The following is an 18,968-nucleotide window of genomic DNA, read 5'->3' on the forward strand; positions in this document are numbered from 1 at the left end:
CAATCCTTTTAGTAAAAGATTGGGCCGAGTTTAATTGCAATTCAATTAAGAGAACGAAGGATAATTACTTGAGTTCTTTCTCCTTATCCTTCTTTATTTCCTGCTAATTTATCTGCTAATGTCTACTGTTTTTACTTATCCAAAACGTCCACTGCTGCAAAATTAAATACGATCTCTTTCCATACTTCACAAGCAGCAGCTAGTTCCGGGCTCCATTTGCAAGCCTCGCGAATAATTTCATTACCTTCCTGAGCAAGATCACGTCCTTCATTACGAGCTTGTACACATGCTTCTAGAGCTACTCGATTAGCTACGGCACCTGGCGCATTACCCCAAGGATGTCCTAAAGTTCCTCCACCGAACTGTAGTACGGAATCATCCCCAAAGATCTCGGTCAGAGCAGGCATATGCCAAACGTGAATACCTCCTGAAGCCACGGGTAGAACACCTGGTAAAGAGACCCAATCTTGAGTGAAATAAATACCGCGACTTCGATCTTGTTCAACAAAATCATCACGCAGTAAATCAACAAAGCCCAAAGTTATGTCTCTTTCACCTTCAAGTTTACCTACTACGGTACCAGAGTGAATATGATCTCCACCAGACATACGTAACGCTTTTGCTAATACCCGGAAGTGGATACCATGATTCTTCTGTCTATCAATAACCGCATGCATTGCACGGTGGATGTGAAGAAGTAGACCATTATCTCGGCAATAATGAGCCAAGCTAGTATTTGCGGTGAATCCCCCCGTTAAGTAGTCATGCATTACGATCGGAACGCCCAATTCTCTAGCAAATACAGCTCTTTTGATCATTTCTTCGCATGTACCTGCAGTAGCATTCAAGTAATGCCCTTTGATTTCACCTGTTTCAGCCTGTGCTTTATAAATTGCTTCGGCACAAAATAAGAAACGATCTCTCCAACGCATAAATGGTTGTGAGTTCACGTTCTCATCATCTTTGGTAAAATCAAGTCCACCGCGAAGACATTCATAAACAGCTCTACCGTAGTTTTTAGCAGATAACCCCAATTTAGGTTTAATAGTACATCCCAACAGGGGACGACCATACTTGTTCAATTTATCTCTTTCAACTTGGATCCCATGAGGCGGACCTTGGAAAGTTTTAACATAAGCAGGAGGGATTCGCAGATCTTCCAGACGTAGAGCGCGCAGGGCTTTGAACCCAAATACGTTACCTACAATGGAAGTAAACATGTTGGTAACAGAACCTTCTTCAAAAAGGTCTAAAGGGTAAGCTACATAAGCAATATATTGATCTTTTTCTCCAACAACACGCTCGATGCGGTAGCATCGCCCTTTGTAACGATCAAGGCTGGTAAGTCCATCGGTCCATACAGTTGTCCATGTACCAGTAGAAGATTCGGCAGCTACCGCGGCCCCTGCTTCTTCAGGTGGAACTCCAGGTTGAGGAGTTACTCGGAATGCTGCCAATATATCAGTATCCTTGGTTTGGTACTCAGGAGTATAATAAGTCAATTTGTACTCTTTAACACCAGCTTTGAATCCAACACTTGCTTTAGTCTCTGTTTGTGGTGACATAAATCCCTCCCTACAACTCATGAATTAAGAATTCTCACAACAACAAGGTCTACTCGACACGAATTCCGCGTTAATGAAACTTTTCACAGGAATCTTTCACAAAATTTCCAACTAATACTAATATTATCAACTAATCAGAATGTTTGATTATTAGACCATGGTATTTGATTTGCCAAATACATCATTATTGTATACTCTTTCATATATATAGCGCAACCCAATTTTTATTTTTTACTTTTTTTTTTGAAATGGAAATACCTAACTAACCTAAATAATAAGAACTTCCCCCTTGACAGTGGTATATGTTGTATATGTAAATCCTAGATGTGAAAATATACGGAATTCCTCTATGAATCTATGAAAGGTATAAAAAAGAAAGAAAAACACAAAGAAAAGAATAGGCTAGGCATAAATCGATATGCTGAAATTGAAATCAAAAATAAATAAGAAGAGGAGCCAATTAGATACAAATAATGAATCGTAATAGAAATAGAAAATAAAGTTCAGGTTCGAATTCCATAGAATAGATAATATGGATGGGATTGTCTATAATGATAGACAAATGAAAGACTTTCTCAAGATTCTGATTCATCCACTTGAGATTTTAAAATAAAAATAGGTTGGGTGGGCTTGCAAATTCACTCAGTCTCAGTGAATAAGTAAACAATTGAATTGGTTCAATTGCATGGTGCCAACGAAATCGAGTGCTAATTCCCATTTTATTGAATTAACCGATCGACGTGCTAGCGGACATTTATTTTGAATTCGATAATTTTTGCAAAAACATTTCGACATATTTATTTATTTTATTATTATGAGAATCAATCCTACTACTTCTGGTTCTGGGGTTTCCACGCTTGAAAAAAAAAACCCGGGGCGTGTCGTCCAAATCATCGGTCCGGTACTAGATGTAGCCTTTCCCCCGGGCAAGATGCCGAATATTTATAACGCTCTGGTAGTTCAAGGTCGAGATAGTGTTGGTCAACCAATNTATATATATATATATATATATATGAAATTGATTAGGAAAATAAACAGCGAATTCGGGTGGCTATCTGTGTAAAAAATCCATGGAAATTAGCCGTTAAAATCTGGCAGACACTAGTCATAAAATGCCAGACAACCTATGATTGAGTGTTCTGTCTTGCCCTCTAAATGGTGCTCTTGATTTGAGGTGTCCCCAAAATGGGGTGTGCTTACAACTTCCATTCACTGAGCCCTTCACAATCTTAGTGGCGACAAGCAAGATAAAGACGAAAATTAGGGCGGCCTTGATTTCACGCCTGCCTTTTCATTAACATATATATTTCTGATATCAGAAATTAAGGCGCCTAAATTTAATGAATTTTCTGTTTGAAGACACATAATAGTGGTGTTAAAACTTCTCGAAATTCACTGAAAAATATTTTACCATGTTTGTATGTGTCTGTCACGATCAACAACTTAAACAGAAAAATAATGAGAGGGTCGACAATATTCTTTTTCTTTTAGTGAGTTTAAAAGGAAGCGAAATACGAGAGAGAGAAGGGAAAGTTTGATAGAAGTATCTACTTGGACATTTGGTAAATACAAAGTAAATCCGACACGTTGCGCTTTTACCAATCTTACCTTTCCCTCCTTTTTACTTATAGTTTCTTTACTTTCTTTGAGTTCGTTATTCAAACTATGAAATTTTACTTTTGGTATCTCCATGCAAGCATGCTAGTTGTTTTTTTTCTCTTTTTTTATTTTACTAGTTTCTACGAACGTGCATTACACGTTAGTACTTGTAAGTAAATGTTCAGTCCATAATCTCGTATTCGACATTTGAGCGTATTAGTAACTAAATTTATGAAAATATTATTTATATAAATGTAACAATTAATGTGGATGAAATTGCGACAATTGTCACTTATTGTAAAAAAATGTTATTATATTAACATAATACTTGGATTCAAAATGATTCGATATTTTGTGAACCTGCAAATATTATTAATTTAGTTAAGTTAGATATTTTTATGGACTTATAGTTTAGAAATAAGTATGTGATCCATATCTTACTTAATATTTCTTTAAAAACAATATTTTTCGCGTATATTTATAATGCTTGATTACTCTATCATGAGTATGACTAAATGCTTATGTCAGTTGTAACTTGTAAGGATGGTGTGCATGATATTACCCCTTGAAAAAAAAGCATAACTTCAAAAATTTAAGTTTTAATTAGTGGTTACTTAAAGAAACGAAATGAATCCCAACAGAAAACGGATTTGGCTTTGAAACTTTTGTGAGCTTCTATTTTGGTTACTTAAGTAACGAATTGAGTCCAACATGAAACTTTGGAGTTTCTGAAATTGCAATTATAATGTTATTCAATGAAGAAAAAAAACTATTGAATAGTAAATAGGTATATTTCGTCTTCATCTGAGTTACTATTATTTAAAAATTAATATATTTAATTGAAAATTGAATCCAACAATTTTGATCTCGAATAAATTACGTTGACTGGATACAAGGGGCTCTGATTGTTTGGTATATATCTAAATCAACGACATCAAAATATCAATTGCACAAAAATCATGATAAAAATTTGGTAAACAATAAAATCAAGTTTTAAGTATATGCATTTTGAATTGTGTGGAAGTCTTTTGGCACAAATCCTGCAAACCTACAATTCAGAAAAATAAAATTAATTGCATGTGATTACAATAGCAATAGTTCATTATTTAAAGGTCACGAATCTAACATGATCGCATTTAATATTTTTGAGTATATTTTTGTCTCTCAATACTTTGCTTCTAAGTATGATTGCTTTACCATCACAAGTTGCCTATAGTTGAAAAATTAAACTGAAGTCTAGTTAGAAAATAAATTAAAAATGCTAACATAAAAATACTTTGGATTGATACAATAGAAATATCTTAAATAAGTCTTTTTTGTCTTTGTCATTCTTTTCGCCATTTATATCACTTCTTCCTCAAACTTTAATAATACGAATAGCTCCTAGTGTCATACATATCTTCAACAATTATGCTCCTTTTAATGCCACTAATTATAATTTCTTATCATTTTGACCCAAAAGTGAATTACTTATCTTCACATAAGGTCACTTTTTGCTATAATACACCGACTTTTTTTTTGTAACATCCAAAGAAAGAATTAGCTTAAATATTATTTTACTGAATGTAGCACAAAAGTATTCAAATTGTTATCAAGTTATAAGTTTAAGAGATTGATTCGATAACTCTTTAACATCACAATCTATCAAGAATCTTGATGCATCAAAAAGCTATATTGCTGTGTATTTTTTACGATCAAGCCTAAATTTTATAATCAAAATACGTATAAATTGCATTTAATAAGTTAGTCTATTATTAGTTATATATATATATATAAAATTGCTTAAATAATTCTAACTTACTTTTCATCCATAATTATTATTCCTTTTGTTTTTTCCTTCCCAATTAGTGCCTTAGCTTTTAGCATGTATAAAATTGTAAAGGTAACATATAATAGATAACAAAATATTAAGTAATTATATTGTCGGCTCATATTTTCTCTCCGTTGAACTTATAATCAGTCATTAATAGGAACTCGAATCAAATTGACTACTCATATGTTCTCTCTCTTAAAAATAAATAGCACGGCTAATACCTTAGGTATTGTATATCTTGATTACAATTACAGTTAAATTTAATTTAATTCCTCTATCCTACCTTCCCTCCCTTGTCCGCTCATAATCGATATTTTATCTTTGAAGCTACAGTACTCTTAATAAAGGATGATTCGTACGACACATAAACTAAAAGATGAAAAAGTTAATTTGGAATTGAACACAACTTTTATATATGTCAAGCCTAAACCAATTTGAATGGAATTGCCAGACACGCTCTTTCTCTTAAACCAAACCAAATTCGAAACAAAAAGGAAAATAACAATATTACTATTATATCCAGTAATATCGTTATTTTTAGGGCTATTTTGGTCTTCCAATATTGTATTCATGCTTTTATAATAATATAGATTAATTCACGACAAGGGCGTATTTCCATAATTTTTTTGTAATTTGAACTGAAGTCCTAAGCAGTTGAGTGCATTCAAGTTTAAATGAATCAATTTAAAGGATTAGCATAAGAAAGCTTGATTCGTAGGCCGTCACTTAAGGCTCAATTTTAATTTGATGATCTAATGAGCTTTGCTTTTGAATTTACATTTGGCTTGATATGTATATATATATATTCAGAAACCATCCCAACTCCCCGCACCCTCCAATCTTATTCAAAAGAGTTAAGTTCTGTATATGCACTGGTAGTCTAAAAATAGTTACAGAATTAGTTCATTCATAAGCAATTACATATAATTTTTATGATAAACATTAATCAGTAACTTTAGTAAAATTAATAACTAATTTGTTATAACATATACTATACTAAACCACAGTGTAAAAGCAATTATATTGCTCATGTATGCGACTTAAATCATTTTCAAAATTATGATAAGTCTAAATTTTCCATTTATTAGAACCGGGATTTATACTTCAAAACCTTTTTCCAGAGGCTAGGAGACGTGCATGAAAAGGGCCTCTATTAGTGTATTGTGTAGTATCTCCTTGTTGTGATCCGCTCTTGATTCTAAAATGAAGTCAAGTAACCGAGAAAGTGAGACGGTCAATTAGCTTTGCGTGCTTTTCTGCATTTCCCAACAATGTTCTATCGTATCTTTAACTTGAACGCACTCTCCTATACTCCTATATATTAATCAAAACAACTTGTTTGTCTGCTAGCACCTGTCATTGTATATACGTTCTGCTGCCTTGTAAATCCTAGGAAATCCATTTCTATCATCTGCTATTTGAAATTTATTGTCTCATTTTTTTTGGATTCACATCAGATATATGCCTAAAGAGATAGAATGCTCGCTACCGAATTGTATATGGCTAAAATCGGAGAGTCTGATTTTATGATCATTATGACGCTCCATAGCCCGTCTCCAGAAGGCTCGAGGAACAACTCGAGGTTCGACCCCGAGGGTTCCCTATGTTCGACCTCGGGGCAGTGCAAATCGGTGGCTATGATGGACAAGCGGGAAATTCCCAAGGCACGTGGTTAGAGCTGATCAGGTCTACAAGAATAGTACAAGTCCGTACCGTGACATTAAATGGCTGTATACCAGCCGCATATCGTTGTAATAAATGGTTATACCAGCCGCATATCTTTGTAATAAATGCACTTGTACTATGTTGGGATTCCCCCTCCTATATAAAGGGGACCCTTATCATTTTGTAAGACACATGATATTCAATACAAGAACAAGAACATTCTCTGCTCTCTAACTTAAACATTCTCCATTGTTTTTTCTTTGATTTATTGCTTATATTTATTGTGTTTCATTGATTGTTTTTCCTCATTTATTACCCATCATTGATCATAAAGACCCATCATTGAGGCCCTTGGAACTGTTAGTCCTTTATCAATCATCCCCAGTCAAGCTCATTAGCTCAGCCTCGAGGCCCAACTTAGGCCAGTCCGAGACCCCGATTCGCAGCCGTTCGGTTTGAATAACAACACTGTCTCTCACCCTTACTTTACTTTCCTAGCTCACACTTAGCATCTATCGCCTAACAACTAGTATTAAAATAAATCACGCATTTTTAGAACCACAAAATCAAATATAATTGTAATTACCATTTTCAAGGTAAACAGTTTGGCGCCCACCGTGGGGCTAAAAATAATAGTGATTGTTTTAGTGCTGGTTTACTGAAAAACGCAAGTTATTCTTCATACTTTTTCTTGTCCAAGAATCTTTGATTTCAGGTCAAAATGTCTAACTCAGTGAATGCACATGAAAACAACGGTCCTAAGGATCATGGAGAGAATGGTGTAGTTGTTCCAGGCGTCGGTGTACCACTGTGAAACCCTGAGGAAGCACCAGAACCAATCCCCGTAGATGTGGGCTCACGCAACGCCCAACACGTCGATATAAGCTCCCACACTAACGAGAGTATACGCCAAGAAAACCAACAAGAAGCTCAGAGAACCCCAGCTCGAGAGGAACGAAAGGTTAGCCTTCACGTCATTTTTGAGAGGTTGCAGGCACAACAGCTGGCGATTGCTCAACTGCAAAGCCACCAAAAAACTCCAAGCACAGCAGCACCAGAAATGGCTCCTCGACCCGAACAGGTACCGGAAAGATCGAGAAACAACGGGTCAGCAGCCAACCCCACCATTATGAAGATGCTCGAGGACCTCACAAAGAGGATTGAATCGGGCGAAAAGAAGATAGAAGTTAATGACAAAAAGGTGGAGACCAACAATTCAAGGGTCGATCAGATCCCTGGTGCACCCCCAGTTCTGAAGGGTGTAGATTCAAAGAAATTCGTACAAAAGCCATTCCCATCGAGTGCTGCTCCAAAGCCCATCCCGAAGAAATTCAGAATGCCCGATCTCCCGAAGTACAACGGAACCTCGGACCCCAACGAGCTGCTTACACGTGTGCTGTAAAGGGAAATGACCTGAGGGACGACGAAATTGAATCTATCTTGTTAAAAAAAATTGGAGAAACACTTTGAAAAGGGGCCATGATGTGGTATCACAATCTATCCCTGAATTCGATAGAATCATTTGCCATGCTGGCAGATTCTTTTATAAAGGCACATGTCGGTGCCATCAAGGTTGCTACAAGGAAATCCGACGTCTTCAAAATCAAACAGAGAGAAAACGAGATGCCACGGGAGTTTGTATCTCGCTTTCAAATGGAGAAAATGGAATTACCACCAGTCTCCGATGACTGGCCAGTGCAGGCCTTCACCCAAGGTTTGAACGAACGAAGCTCGATAGCTTCGAAGCAGCTAAAGTAGAACTTGGTTGAATATCCCGCCGTGACTTGGGCGGATGTTCACAACCGATATCAATCAAAGATTAGGGTCGAGGATGACCAACTAGGAGCCCCCTCGGGCTCAGTATATCCTAGCAGGCTCCTGGCAAAGGAACCAAGGCCAAACAAGGAAAGGTACCAACCGTACACTAAAGATCGAAGAAACGCCCCAAGGCGTAACATACCCCGAAACGACCGAAGGGTAGATCGAGGTCAGAATCCTCGAGGACTCATGAGCAGAGCAAGATTCGACAGACACGCAAGACCGACGGAGGCACCCCGATTATCTGAGTACAACTTCAACATTGATGTTTCGGACATCGTATCAGCCATATGTAAAATCAAAGACACCAGGTGGCCAAAACCCATACTATCAGGTCCATCGCAAAGGAACCCTAACCTGGTGTGCGAATTTCACGGCAAACATGGTCATAGGACCGAAGATTACAGACAACTCCGAGAAGAAGTAGCCTGACTAATCAACAAAGGGCACCTCCGAGAGTTCCTTAGCGACCGAGCCAAAAATCAATTTTGGGAAAGAGAGGCGAACAGGAAAAATGAAACAGAAGAGCCACAACATGTCATCCACATGATCGTTGGAGGAATCGATATCCCACAGGAACCCATTATCAAACGAAAGAAAATATCCATCACCAGGGAAAAGTGAAATCGAGGTTACATACCCGAGGACGCTCTCACATTCAGCGAAGAGGACATCGAGGCCCTGTCTCAGTCTTATAACGACGCATTGGTAATTTCTTTTCTTGTGAATACATTTCAAATCAAACGTGTTCTTGTGGATCCAAGTAGCTCGGCCAACATTATCAAGTCGAGGATGGTGGAGCAGCTCGGACTGCTCGACCAGATCGTGCCCTCCTCTCGAGTCCTCAACGAATTCAACATGGCGAGCGAGACAACGAAAGGGAGATCACCCTCCCGGTCAACATGGCCAGCACAACCCAAAATGTCAAGTTTCATGTCATCGAAGGAGACATGAGGTACAACGCCTTGCTCGGAAGGCCATGGATACACTGCATGAGAGCAGCACCATCAACCCTTCATCAAATTATGAAGTTTCCAACAAAGGACGGAATAAAAAACTGTATACGGGGAGCAACATGCAGCAAAAGAGATGTTCGCAGTGCACGATGTGGCACCGGCATCGACACCTTCAACATCGAAGGAGCCAAAGGATAAACAAATAGCGAAGTAGCAATCACAAGCTACATTCTCGGCTACACCCGAGTGAATGAGCAAAGGACCGTACCGCGTCCCCGGAGCGAGCAGTTGAAGCATATCGAGGCTCGAAGCACCATCACTACTAAGGTATAACCGTCTCCCCTTTTATTTACGTCTTACACTAACCTGTGTGCAGGTGTCCGGTTAGAAAAATCAAAGCACCTTCCAGCTTGAAGACCTTAGGTTTTAAAGCATGCGTTGCACTCTTTTCCTTCGATCGGATTTTATCCCAAGAAGGGTTCAACCGGCAAGGTTTTTAACGAGGCAACATCTATATGCTACCTAAGGAGAACTAAAACAAATATTCAAGGCTTCTCTTCAATCAACCTCGAATAATGGGGGGGCATCCCCCCGGGAGATCACCTCCCCAGAGAAATCAAGACGAGCCAAAGAAGGTCTCGATAGGAAAATGATGTATCGGGCCAAACGGACAAATAAACTATGTCCGCATAGAAAAATCAAACCCTCAACGACGAAAACATGTATACTCGTACCAAGTAATCAAAGGAGTATCTTTTACCATAAAAATGCCTCGCGTTATGTATACTCATACCAAGTAATCAAAGGAGTATCTTGTACCATCAAAACGCTTTGCACTGCAAAGAAGTTTGCTATTTTTACAAGAAACGGCCCCAGGGCCAGAAATTTCTCGAACACTCGGGAACTGTCATCAAACACTCAAAATCGTAAGACCTCCGGGCTGGAAACTTCGAGCTCATAAGCCCTCAATGAGGCAACATCAAGTTCACAAAGAACGGCTCCAGAGCCAAAAGCTTTCGATGTCTCGGGGACTGTCACTGACTGTCACCCCATCAAGTTATCAAAAACTCGAGGCCATAAGACCCCAAGCGGGAAACCTCGAGCCCGAAAGCCCTCCATGTGGTAATGCTAGAAAATATAAGACCTCCATAAGGAAATACCAAATCTGTAAGACCTCAAGCAAGGCATGAATTATACTTGTGCCAAGTAACCAAAGAATCTGTAAGAACCTAAGTAAGGCATGTTCAAATTTATAAGACCTTACAAAGGACATAATCCCGATCTTAAAGTCAAGGCTATATATTCGAACTTGTAAGACCCCTAAAAAGGCATACCCTCGATATAAACACCGAGGCTACCTCACTTGGGGACTAAAAGGCTACGACTAAACACAATGACTACGGTCATAAGGCTCCGACCAAACTAACGCGACTCTGGGATGCCCGACCGTCGCCATAAAATCATAGGCCTTCAATTACTTCGAAAATACTTCGAAAAGAACCGGTTAATCAGGCTACTCTCAGCATAAGCATAAGAGCTTCAATTATGTCAGCCCCAAACAATGAAAAGGCTTCGAAACAATTCAGTCATCGAGCGAAACCTCCCGAGGTGCTCATTTATCGTCACATAACGGCTCACAATCGAGATTCTTATCGAACCATCGAAGAGTCGGACGAACACAAAAACTTCAAAAAAGTCTTTGATGAGGGAAAAATAAAGCCTATATTAGAGGTTGTACCGACCCAACGCGTAAGAGCCTAAGTGCCAGCCTATATTAGAGGTCGTACCGACCCAACGTGTAAGATCCTAAGCTCCAGCCTATATTAGAGGTCGTACCGACCCAACGCGTAAGAGCCTAAGAGCCACCTTAAAATTCAAAAACTTAAGGGTCAATGAGCTCGAGTCAAAACCCGACTCGAAGACTGATCCCGAAACGGTTAACTAAAAAGCACCTAAGGGCAAATGCGTAAGAGCCTACGGGCCAGCCCAACAAGCCCTAGGGCCGATTTGTAAACCTAAGGGTTTTTCCTCGAAGTCCAATTCATCTGGCTAATCATTGACAAACGTCAAAATTCAAAACAAAAGAAAGACATACACAAGCAACGGTAAATTCATGAAAGGGGAAAACCGAAAGGCTTCTTTTTATATGTATATGTGAAATAATACAAGGCTCCATTTACAATTTCTAAGAGCATTGTATGCGGAATCAGAAAGGAAAAGCCTAGTCTACTTTCCCCTCAGGGACTACGGCTTCATCGGCCTCTTCCTCATTATCTTCGACATCGTACACGAGGAACTTGGCGTCGTATTCATCCGCCTTGGCCTGCTCTATCTCTTCCGAGAGATCAAAGCCCCTAGCGTGGATCTCCTCAAGGGTTTCCCTCCGAGATCTGCACCGGGCATATTCATTTCTTCTACTCTCCCGATCAGAAGCCCCTCTCAACTCAGCTTAAGCGTCGGCAGCTTCTTTTAAATAGACAGCCACTTTCTTATCAGCCTTAGCTCGAATCTCTTCAGCTTCAGCCCAGGCGTCCACGACCTCGACCTTCATCTTCAAAAGGTCAGACTCGAGCCTTAAAATCCTACTCGTCTAGGCTGAGCTGTTCTCACGAGCATTCCGGAGTTGCACCTCGAGGGCAGAAGCCTTGGCCAAAGCATTCTTCTTGCCCGCAACTTGGGCATATATCTGAGCCTTTAGCTCATTACACTCATACTTGGCCTGACTAGCTCTGCCCCAAAGGCGTTCCAGGTCCTTCGTCTTTCTCTGAAACTGAAGTATCAAAATATTAATCTCTGAAGATAGAAGAAGAAGCATGCATGCCCTCGAAATGAAGGTTACCTGTCTCTCGAGGCAACCTTTGTAGTTCTGGCTCCGATTCATCTCGTATCGAAGGTGTATCAACTCCCTTGCCCTTTTATCGCAAAGAAGCCTGAGGGATTTCTCCCCGTCCAAAGCTTTCCGCAACCTGGCTTCGCAGCGGAGCAGCTTGGACTTGAGCTTGTCAAAGGCCTATGAAAAAGAAGCTCAGTAACAATATGAAAATGCAAAGCTGAAAAACCAGCAAAGTCAACCAAAACTCACCACAGAACAGAGCCGCTGGGCCTCCTCAAAAGTTGAGCGTACATCTAATGGCCTGGTCTCATCAGCCCCAATTGAACCGCTCTCGGTGGGGATATGATCGCTCGAAACCCCGCTTGATTTAGGTGGCCCCTAGCCTGGAACATCCCTCTAAGTACCTTCGACGGGAGAAGAAGATGGAGGCAGAAAATCTGTATCCCTCAAAGTGCCTTCGACGGGAAAAGAAGATAGCGGCGAAAGATACTTGTCCCTGGAAGTACCTTCGACCAGGGAAGCAAATAGTGGCAAAAAAGGAGCCACTCCCCCGAGGCTGGAAACCTCGGGTATTGTATGCTCGGCTGCCCCGAGAGATCTCTTGGCTCAAGTCGTCGATGTGTGGCCGCTCCCTTCTGTTGCACCAATGTTCGCACGACGGCCGATAGGTACATAGTCTACCTCAACGGTTGCATCTCCTTTACACCTCCAAACAGACCCTGCCTCACAATAAATCTCCTCGCCCACCGAGGACTCCTTACGCTTGTTATCATTCTTCGGCCCCGAAGCCGATGATCCTCCCTCCTCTCCGAGAGGGCATGGTCTCATCTCGGAAAATTCTCCAATGCCTGCAGTAATGAAGTTAGGAAACACAAAGGGAAATATTCCTTAAAGAAAAGAATCATACGGTACTCACCGTGGTGTTTTGCCTCCCATCTACCCTTCGACAGGTCTCGCCACTTACGCTCATCGTAGGTCGAGCAAGCTGCCAGTTTCCGAGTCCAATCCGCCAGATCTGGGACCTCGTATGGCAACCACAGGATTGCTGCGGAAAGGGAAAGAAAACCCTTTACGGAGTCTGCCTCCACTATGAACAAAATGATAAAAGCACGAGTGTACCTGTTACGTGTGAAATTCCATTACTCAAGGAATGGAAGGAACTCTATGGAGATAATGTCAACAGTACGCACTCGGACAAATCGACTCATCCACCCTCGGTCCCCGTCTTCTTCATTACTAATAACAAAGGGCCAGGTGGATCGACGTCGTAGAGTAATCAGGCCTCGGTAATGCAAGGGCCGGTACAATCTAATAAGATGGCTGAGGGTGAACTCGGGCCCCAATTTCTCTGCAAAGAACCTTATCATCAACACTATCCTCCAAAACGACGGGTGAACCTGTGCCAAGGTAACCCGATATCTTCTACAAAACTCGAGCACGACTCTATCGAGAGGGCCCAATGAAAAGGGGTACGTGTATACGTTCAAAAACCCCTCTACATGAGCCATGATATTCTCTTCTAGGGAAGGTACCTGCACTAGCACCTTTTCTCCCCATCCGCAGTCTTTCCTAACTGCCTCGAGGTGTTCCTCTCCTATTGATAAGATGAACCTCGATGCATGCTCTCGATGGCCCTGAACATTGGGAGGTCTCTCTAACGTAAATTCCCTCCTCGAGACATAGCATCTCGAGGCTAGATCACCGGACGCCGGCAATGTACCACCGACCGAGCGGGAAGCAGAGGCAGAACTCTCCTCTTCTTAGTGAACGGATTTGGGCATAGCAGCCATAACTATGGTGAAACAAGAAAAGGGAAATGGAAACTTAGGCGAATGCTTTAAGTTAAAATGGTGAAAGAACTGACGCAAGGAAGGAGAGCTCTATAAAAAGGATAGTTGCTCAAAGTAGCGGAATCCTCAAATAATAAGAAAGAAAATACATATATAGAGCAAGCGGCAACTGTTCGCCTATTCTAAAGGCCAATTAATTCTGACCATGCCATTACCACTTTTGGGGAAGTGTAACAGTGGGACCACCTCGGTCACTTCGCGATCATGTCATATGAATGACACTATCATACAGCTCTCGAGAGCTAACGAGATCCCCACATCACTCTAGTCTCGAGATAGTGCCCAATCTCGAGGATCTCTGCTATTACAAGTATGGACTCCAAAAGATCTATCAACCTAGCCTCGAGATGGTGCCCGATCTCGAGGGTCTCGGTTACTCCAAGTATGGGCTCCAAAGAGCCGACATCAAAATTCAAAAATTAACTTTGCATAAGTAGTGAAAAATAAAGTTTGAAGACTTGAAGCAAAGGAATCTTTTTGCATTCCCAAAAATACATTTACAAAGGGTGTCTTTACAAAGACCCCCCCCCCCCCCCCTCCCGAGGAATCCATATACAAAAAGAAAGAAACGGAGAAGCAGAGATGACGACCCGAGTCTATTCTTCACCCTCACTACTGTCTAAATCACTTCCGGAACCCTCGTCCAAAGTAGTTGAAGGTGCTGATTCTTCCTCCAAGGCTCTGGCTTTCTCAATCTCAGCAAAGAGATCGACACCTTTGGCGCTTGCTTCCTCGAAGGTCTGCCTCCTAGCTTGCAAATGAGCATAAGCAACGGCCCGAGCCAGCTTCCGCTCGGCCTTCTTGGATATCTCTCTGGCTCGATCGTTTGCGGTAGCGGCATCTCTCTTGTATGAGGACGTATGTTTGTCAGCCTCAGACTTGGCCATAGATAATGTAGCTCACTATAATAACCAATAAATTGAAATCACTTGGAAAGGTGTTTATCTCAGAAGAGTTGGTTAGCAAAGTTCTAATAATCCTTCTAGCTTCATGGGGAATCAAAAGTCACTGCAATCCAGGAAGCCAAGGAATTGGACAAAATCTCACCTGATGAGTTGGTTGGAAAATTAAAAATTCATGAAATGAGAAAGATAGAACTGCAAGAAAGAACCAAAGAAGGATAAGGCCTTAGTTCTTAAAGCATCTGAGGATGATGAATCTGACTATGATGATCCTGATCTAGCAATATTTGCCAAGTTCAAGAGGTTCATGAAGAATTCCAAAAGTGCATCCAAGAGAGAGACCAGTAGTAAGCCCAAGCAGATCGACAAAGCAAACTATGATGGGTGCTACAAGTGTGGCAAGCTAAATCACATAGTCAAGGACTGCCCAATGTGGGAAATTAAGCGGAGAAAATAACAAGCTGAAAAAGAGAAACGGGAGAAGATGAGAGAACAGGGTTGCAACAAAGAAAAAATCTTAGGCAAAGGATTTACTGAAGCAATGAAGCAGGCATTCTTGGCAGCATATAAGGATAGTGGAAGTGATTAAGAGGAAAAAAAGGAGGATGAGGCTATAAGTCTCTATGTTGTAATTGATGAACACCACGTTGTGAAGATAGAACCCCCAGTACATCTTGGAATGCACATTGGAAGACCTCATTTGTTTGATGAACACCATTATGATGAATGGAAGCTACGTATGGAAACATTTCTTCAGACTACTGACTTTGACCTATGGATAATTTACAATCATGGACCAGGTCTCCCAACCAAATTAGATAGTGAAGGTAACAAGTGCAACACAAGAGAAGAGGAATACGATGAGGAAGATCATCAGCTAGTCCAGAAAAATGCTAAAGCAAAGGACTTGCTCTACAGAAGCCTGTCTAGAAACACTCTCCTCATAGTGTCCTCTTGCATCTCTGCTCATGATATATGGAAGACCTTGGAAACTGACTTTGGAAATAAAAACATCGAAGTGGATTTGATGGCGATTGAAGAATCTAAAACAGAGGAAGAAGTGATAGGAATGATGGCCATGAGTGATTCAGAAACTAAAGATGAAACAAACCAGGTAAGTATATCCGACTTGACAGAAAATATTAATGATATGTCCAAAAAACAACTAATGGCCATAATTGTGACCTTAATGAATGAAATGGATAAAATGAGTACTGGAAATGATCAGCTAATAAGCAACATTTCTTGTGTCAAGCTTGATATCAAAGTTAGTTTAGAAAAACAGGTCAAAGACCTTAAGAACCAGGTTTTTTAGCTTACTTCTGAGAATGAGAAGTCTCCTAATATATATGGCAAAGGAAAAATGAGTGATCTGCAGGATAAGATTGAAAAGGAATTAAATATTGCTAATGATAATCTTTGTGATGCGTAATGTAGAAATAAAGTCTTGCATGAAAACATAGAAAAGGCTAATTTTGAACTCTCTAGACTAAGCAAATGGCATAGATCTTCTGATGCCTTGAATAGGCTAAATGAAAACTATAGCTCTAACAAATCTGGAATTGGTTATAGAAAACTGTCCCTAAGTTTGACCTAAAATATGTAGGAATTTCTCATAACAACATGTTCACTCATTGTGGAAGAGTAGGACACTTTAGAGACACTTGTCCTGCCTTAATTGATGCTCAGTTTAGAAACACCTTTGGTATTGCTAAAAATATGAAAAAGGAAAAGGAGCCAACCTCCTGTCCATACTAAGTGGGTTAAGGTTAACAATAAAATAGCTTCTAATCCTCTCCCTTTCTGAGCAAGTAGGGATCTGATTCATCTTTTTCCAATAAAAAGAGACCCAAGCTTGTCTGAGTTCCCAACACTAACTTGTGAATTTTGGTGCAGGCTAATGTGAGAAGAAACAATCAGGGCTGGTATCTAGGCAGTGGATGCTCAAGACATATAACTAGAGAAAAGAAAAACTTCCTCTCACTGACAGCCTTCCAAGGAAGGAGTGTGTCATTTGGAAATGGGAAAAGGGGCTAGATAATAGGTATTTGCAATATTGGCAAGTCACTCTCTCATGCTATAGAAGAAGTGTATTATGTGGTAAGTCTTAAACACAATCTTCTTAGCATTCAAATGTGCAACAAAGGAAATGAGGTAAAATTCAATTCTAAAATTTGCACTGTCACTAAGCTTGATACTGATGAAATTAAGTTAAAGGGTAAGAGACATAACAATGTCTACAAGATATTGATTATGTCACTTCCCAGAGGGAGCACACATGCTTAAGTGTAGTGGAAGATGATCCACAGTTATGGCATAGAAGACTAGGACATACATGTCTCTCTCAACTCAACAAGTTGGCAGCAAAGGACGTGATCCTTGGGCTACCTAAAGTTGAGTTCACCTCTGACAAGGTATGTGATGCATGTGTTAGAGGGAAACATGTTAGGTCATCCTTTAAATCTAAAAAAATTGTAATTAGTTCTAAACCTCTGGAACACTTTCACATGGACCTATGTGGACCAATGAGAATAAGGAGCAGGGGAGGTAAGAGGTATGTGTTTGTGATTGTTGATGACTTCTCCATGTATCCTGGACTTTGTTTTTGGGATCCAAAGATGAAACCTTTGATGTTTTCTATGTATTTGTTAGAATGATTCAACAAAAGCTAGGATATAATGTTATAAGTATAAGAACTGACCATGGAACTGAATTTGAAAATTCAAAGTTCCTTGAGTTCTGTGGCTCACATGGAATTGACCATCATTTCTCTACACCTAGAACTCCACAACAAAATAGGATTGTAGAAAGAAAGAATAGATCCTTAGAAGACATGGGGAGGACCATGTTGATTGCCAGTGGACTGCCTAAGAATTTCTGGGCTGAGGCAATGAATATTGCTTACTACCTACTAAATAGATGCATGGTCAAACCCATATTCTTCAGAAAACTCCCAATGAGTTACTTTGAGGAAGAAAACCCAACATCACTCACCTAAGAGCCTTTGAGTACAAATATTTTGTGCATAATAATGGGAAAGAAGCTCTAGGTAAGCTTGATGACAGAAGTGATGAGGGAATTTTCTTAGGTTACTCTCCACATAGTAAGGCCTATAAGGTTTTTAAAAAGAACTATGTGTATGGAATAAAGTATTCATGCTATTTTTTATGAATCTAACAATTTGGCTGAGAAAGGTCTGCAGGATGAAGATTATGACATAGGATTCACTAGTGATGGAGATACAAAGGAATCTGATTAAGATGGATCTGAAAACCATAAGGAAATTGATAGTGATCATGAGGAACAAGAAGAAGAAATAACTACTTTTATTGCTGACCACACTAATGAATCCACACCTAGTGAACATGCTCCTTTGGGTAGCTCCTCGGGTAAATCTTCTCTTGGTATACAGATCAGACCATGGAAGCATCAAAGCTCACATCCTCTTGAGAGTATGATCTCTTATCCAAATGTAGGGGTGCAAACCAGGTCTTCTTTAAGAAATCTATGTGCACTCACAGCGTCCTCTCACAGGTTGAACCTAAGACCATCAAAGAAGCTCTAAAGGATATAGACTGGATCATAGCCATGCAAGAGGAGCTAAATCAGTTTGAGAGAAGCAAGGTCTAGCACCTGGTAAGGAAACCCAAGAACAGAACTGTCATAGGTACCAAATGGGTGTTCAGAAACAAGTTGGATGAACAAGGAAATATCACAAGGAAAAAAGCCAGACTGGTGGTTCAGGGATACAATCAAGAGGAGGGCATTGACTATGATGAGACATTTGCACCTGTAGCTAGAATGGAGGCTATAAGAATGTTGATATCCTTTGCTGCCCACATGAAGTTCACTTTATACCAGATGGATGTAAAGAGTGCCTTTTTGAATGGTTACCTGAAGGAGGAAGTGTTTGTCAAACAACCTCCTGGATTTGAAAGTGAAGAATTTCTTGACTATATGTTCAAAC

At 40.2% G+C, this 18,968-nt stretch overlaps 1 protein-coding gene across 1 annotated transcript; it reads right to left on the bottom strand.

The window, feature by feature from the left end:
• Positions 1 to 11,865: 11,865 nt before the first annotated feature.
• Positions 11,866 to 14,986, bottom strand: LOC109237939. Its single transcript, XM_019404337.1, has 5 exons — positions 14,707 to 14,986; positions 12,931 to 13,097; positions 12,256 to 12,426; positions 12,061 to 12,186; positions 11,866 to 11,967 (listed from the first exon to the last, which is right to left on the bottom strand). Exons 1-5 carry the CDS (start codon positions 14,984 to 14,986, stop codon positions 11,866 to 11,868), a joined length of 846 nt encoding a protein of 281 aa, XP_019259882.1.
• Positions 14,987 to 18,968: the final 3,982 nt, after the last annotated feature.

The sequence above is a fragment of the Nicotiana attenuata genome, unplaced genomic scaffold (assembly GCF_001879085.1).
Source record: "Nicotiana attenuata strain UT unplaced genomic scaffold, NIATTr2, whole genome shotgun sequence".
NCBI classification, from domain to species: domain Eukaryota; kingdom Viridiplantae; phylum Streptophyta; class Magnoliopsida; order Solanales; family Solanaceae; genus Nicotiana; species Nicotiana attenuata.

What these genes read in the sequence shown, in the direction of transcription:
- LOC109237939 (XM_019404337.1), bottom strand. Translation starts at nt 14,986, where the DNA reads ATGGCCAAGTCTGAGGCTGACAAACATACGTCCTCATACAAGAGAGAT. An exon ending in TGATTTAGACAGTAGTGAGG is followed by an intron (nt 13,098 to 14,706) that starts GTGAAGAATAGA and finishes TCATTACTGCAG; the next exon opens with GCATTGGAGAATTTTCCGAG. An exon ending in AGAAGAATGCTTTGGCCAAG is followed by an intron (nt 11,968 to 12,060) that starts GCTTCTGCCCTC and finishes GACCTTTTGAAG; the next exon opens with ATGAAGGTCGAGGTCGTGGA.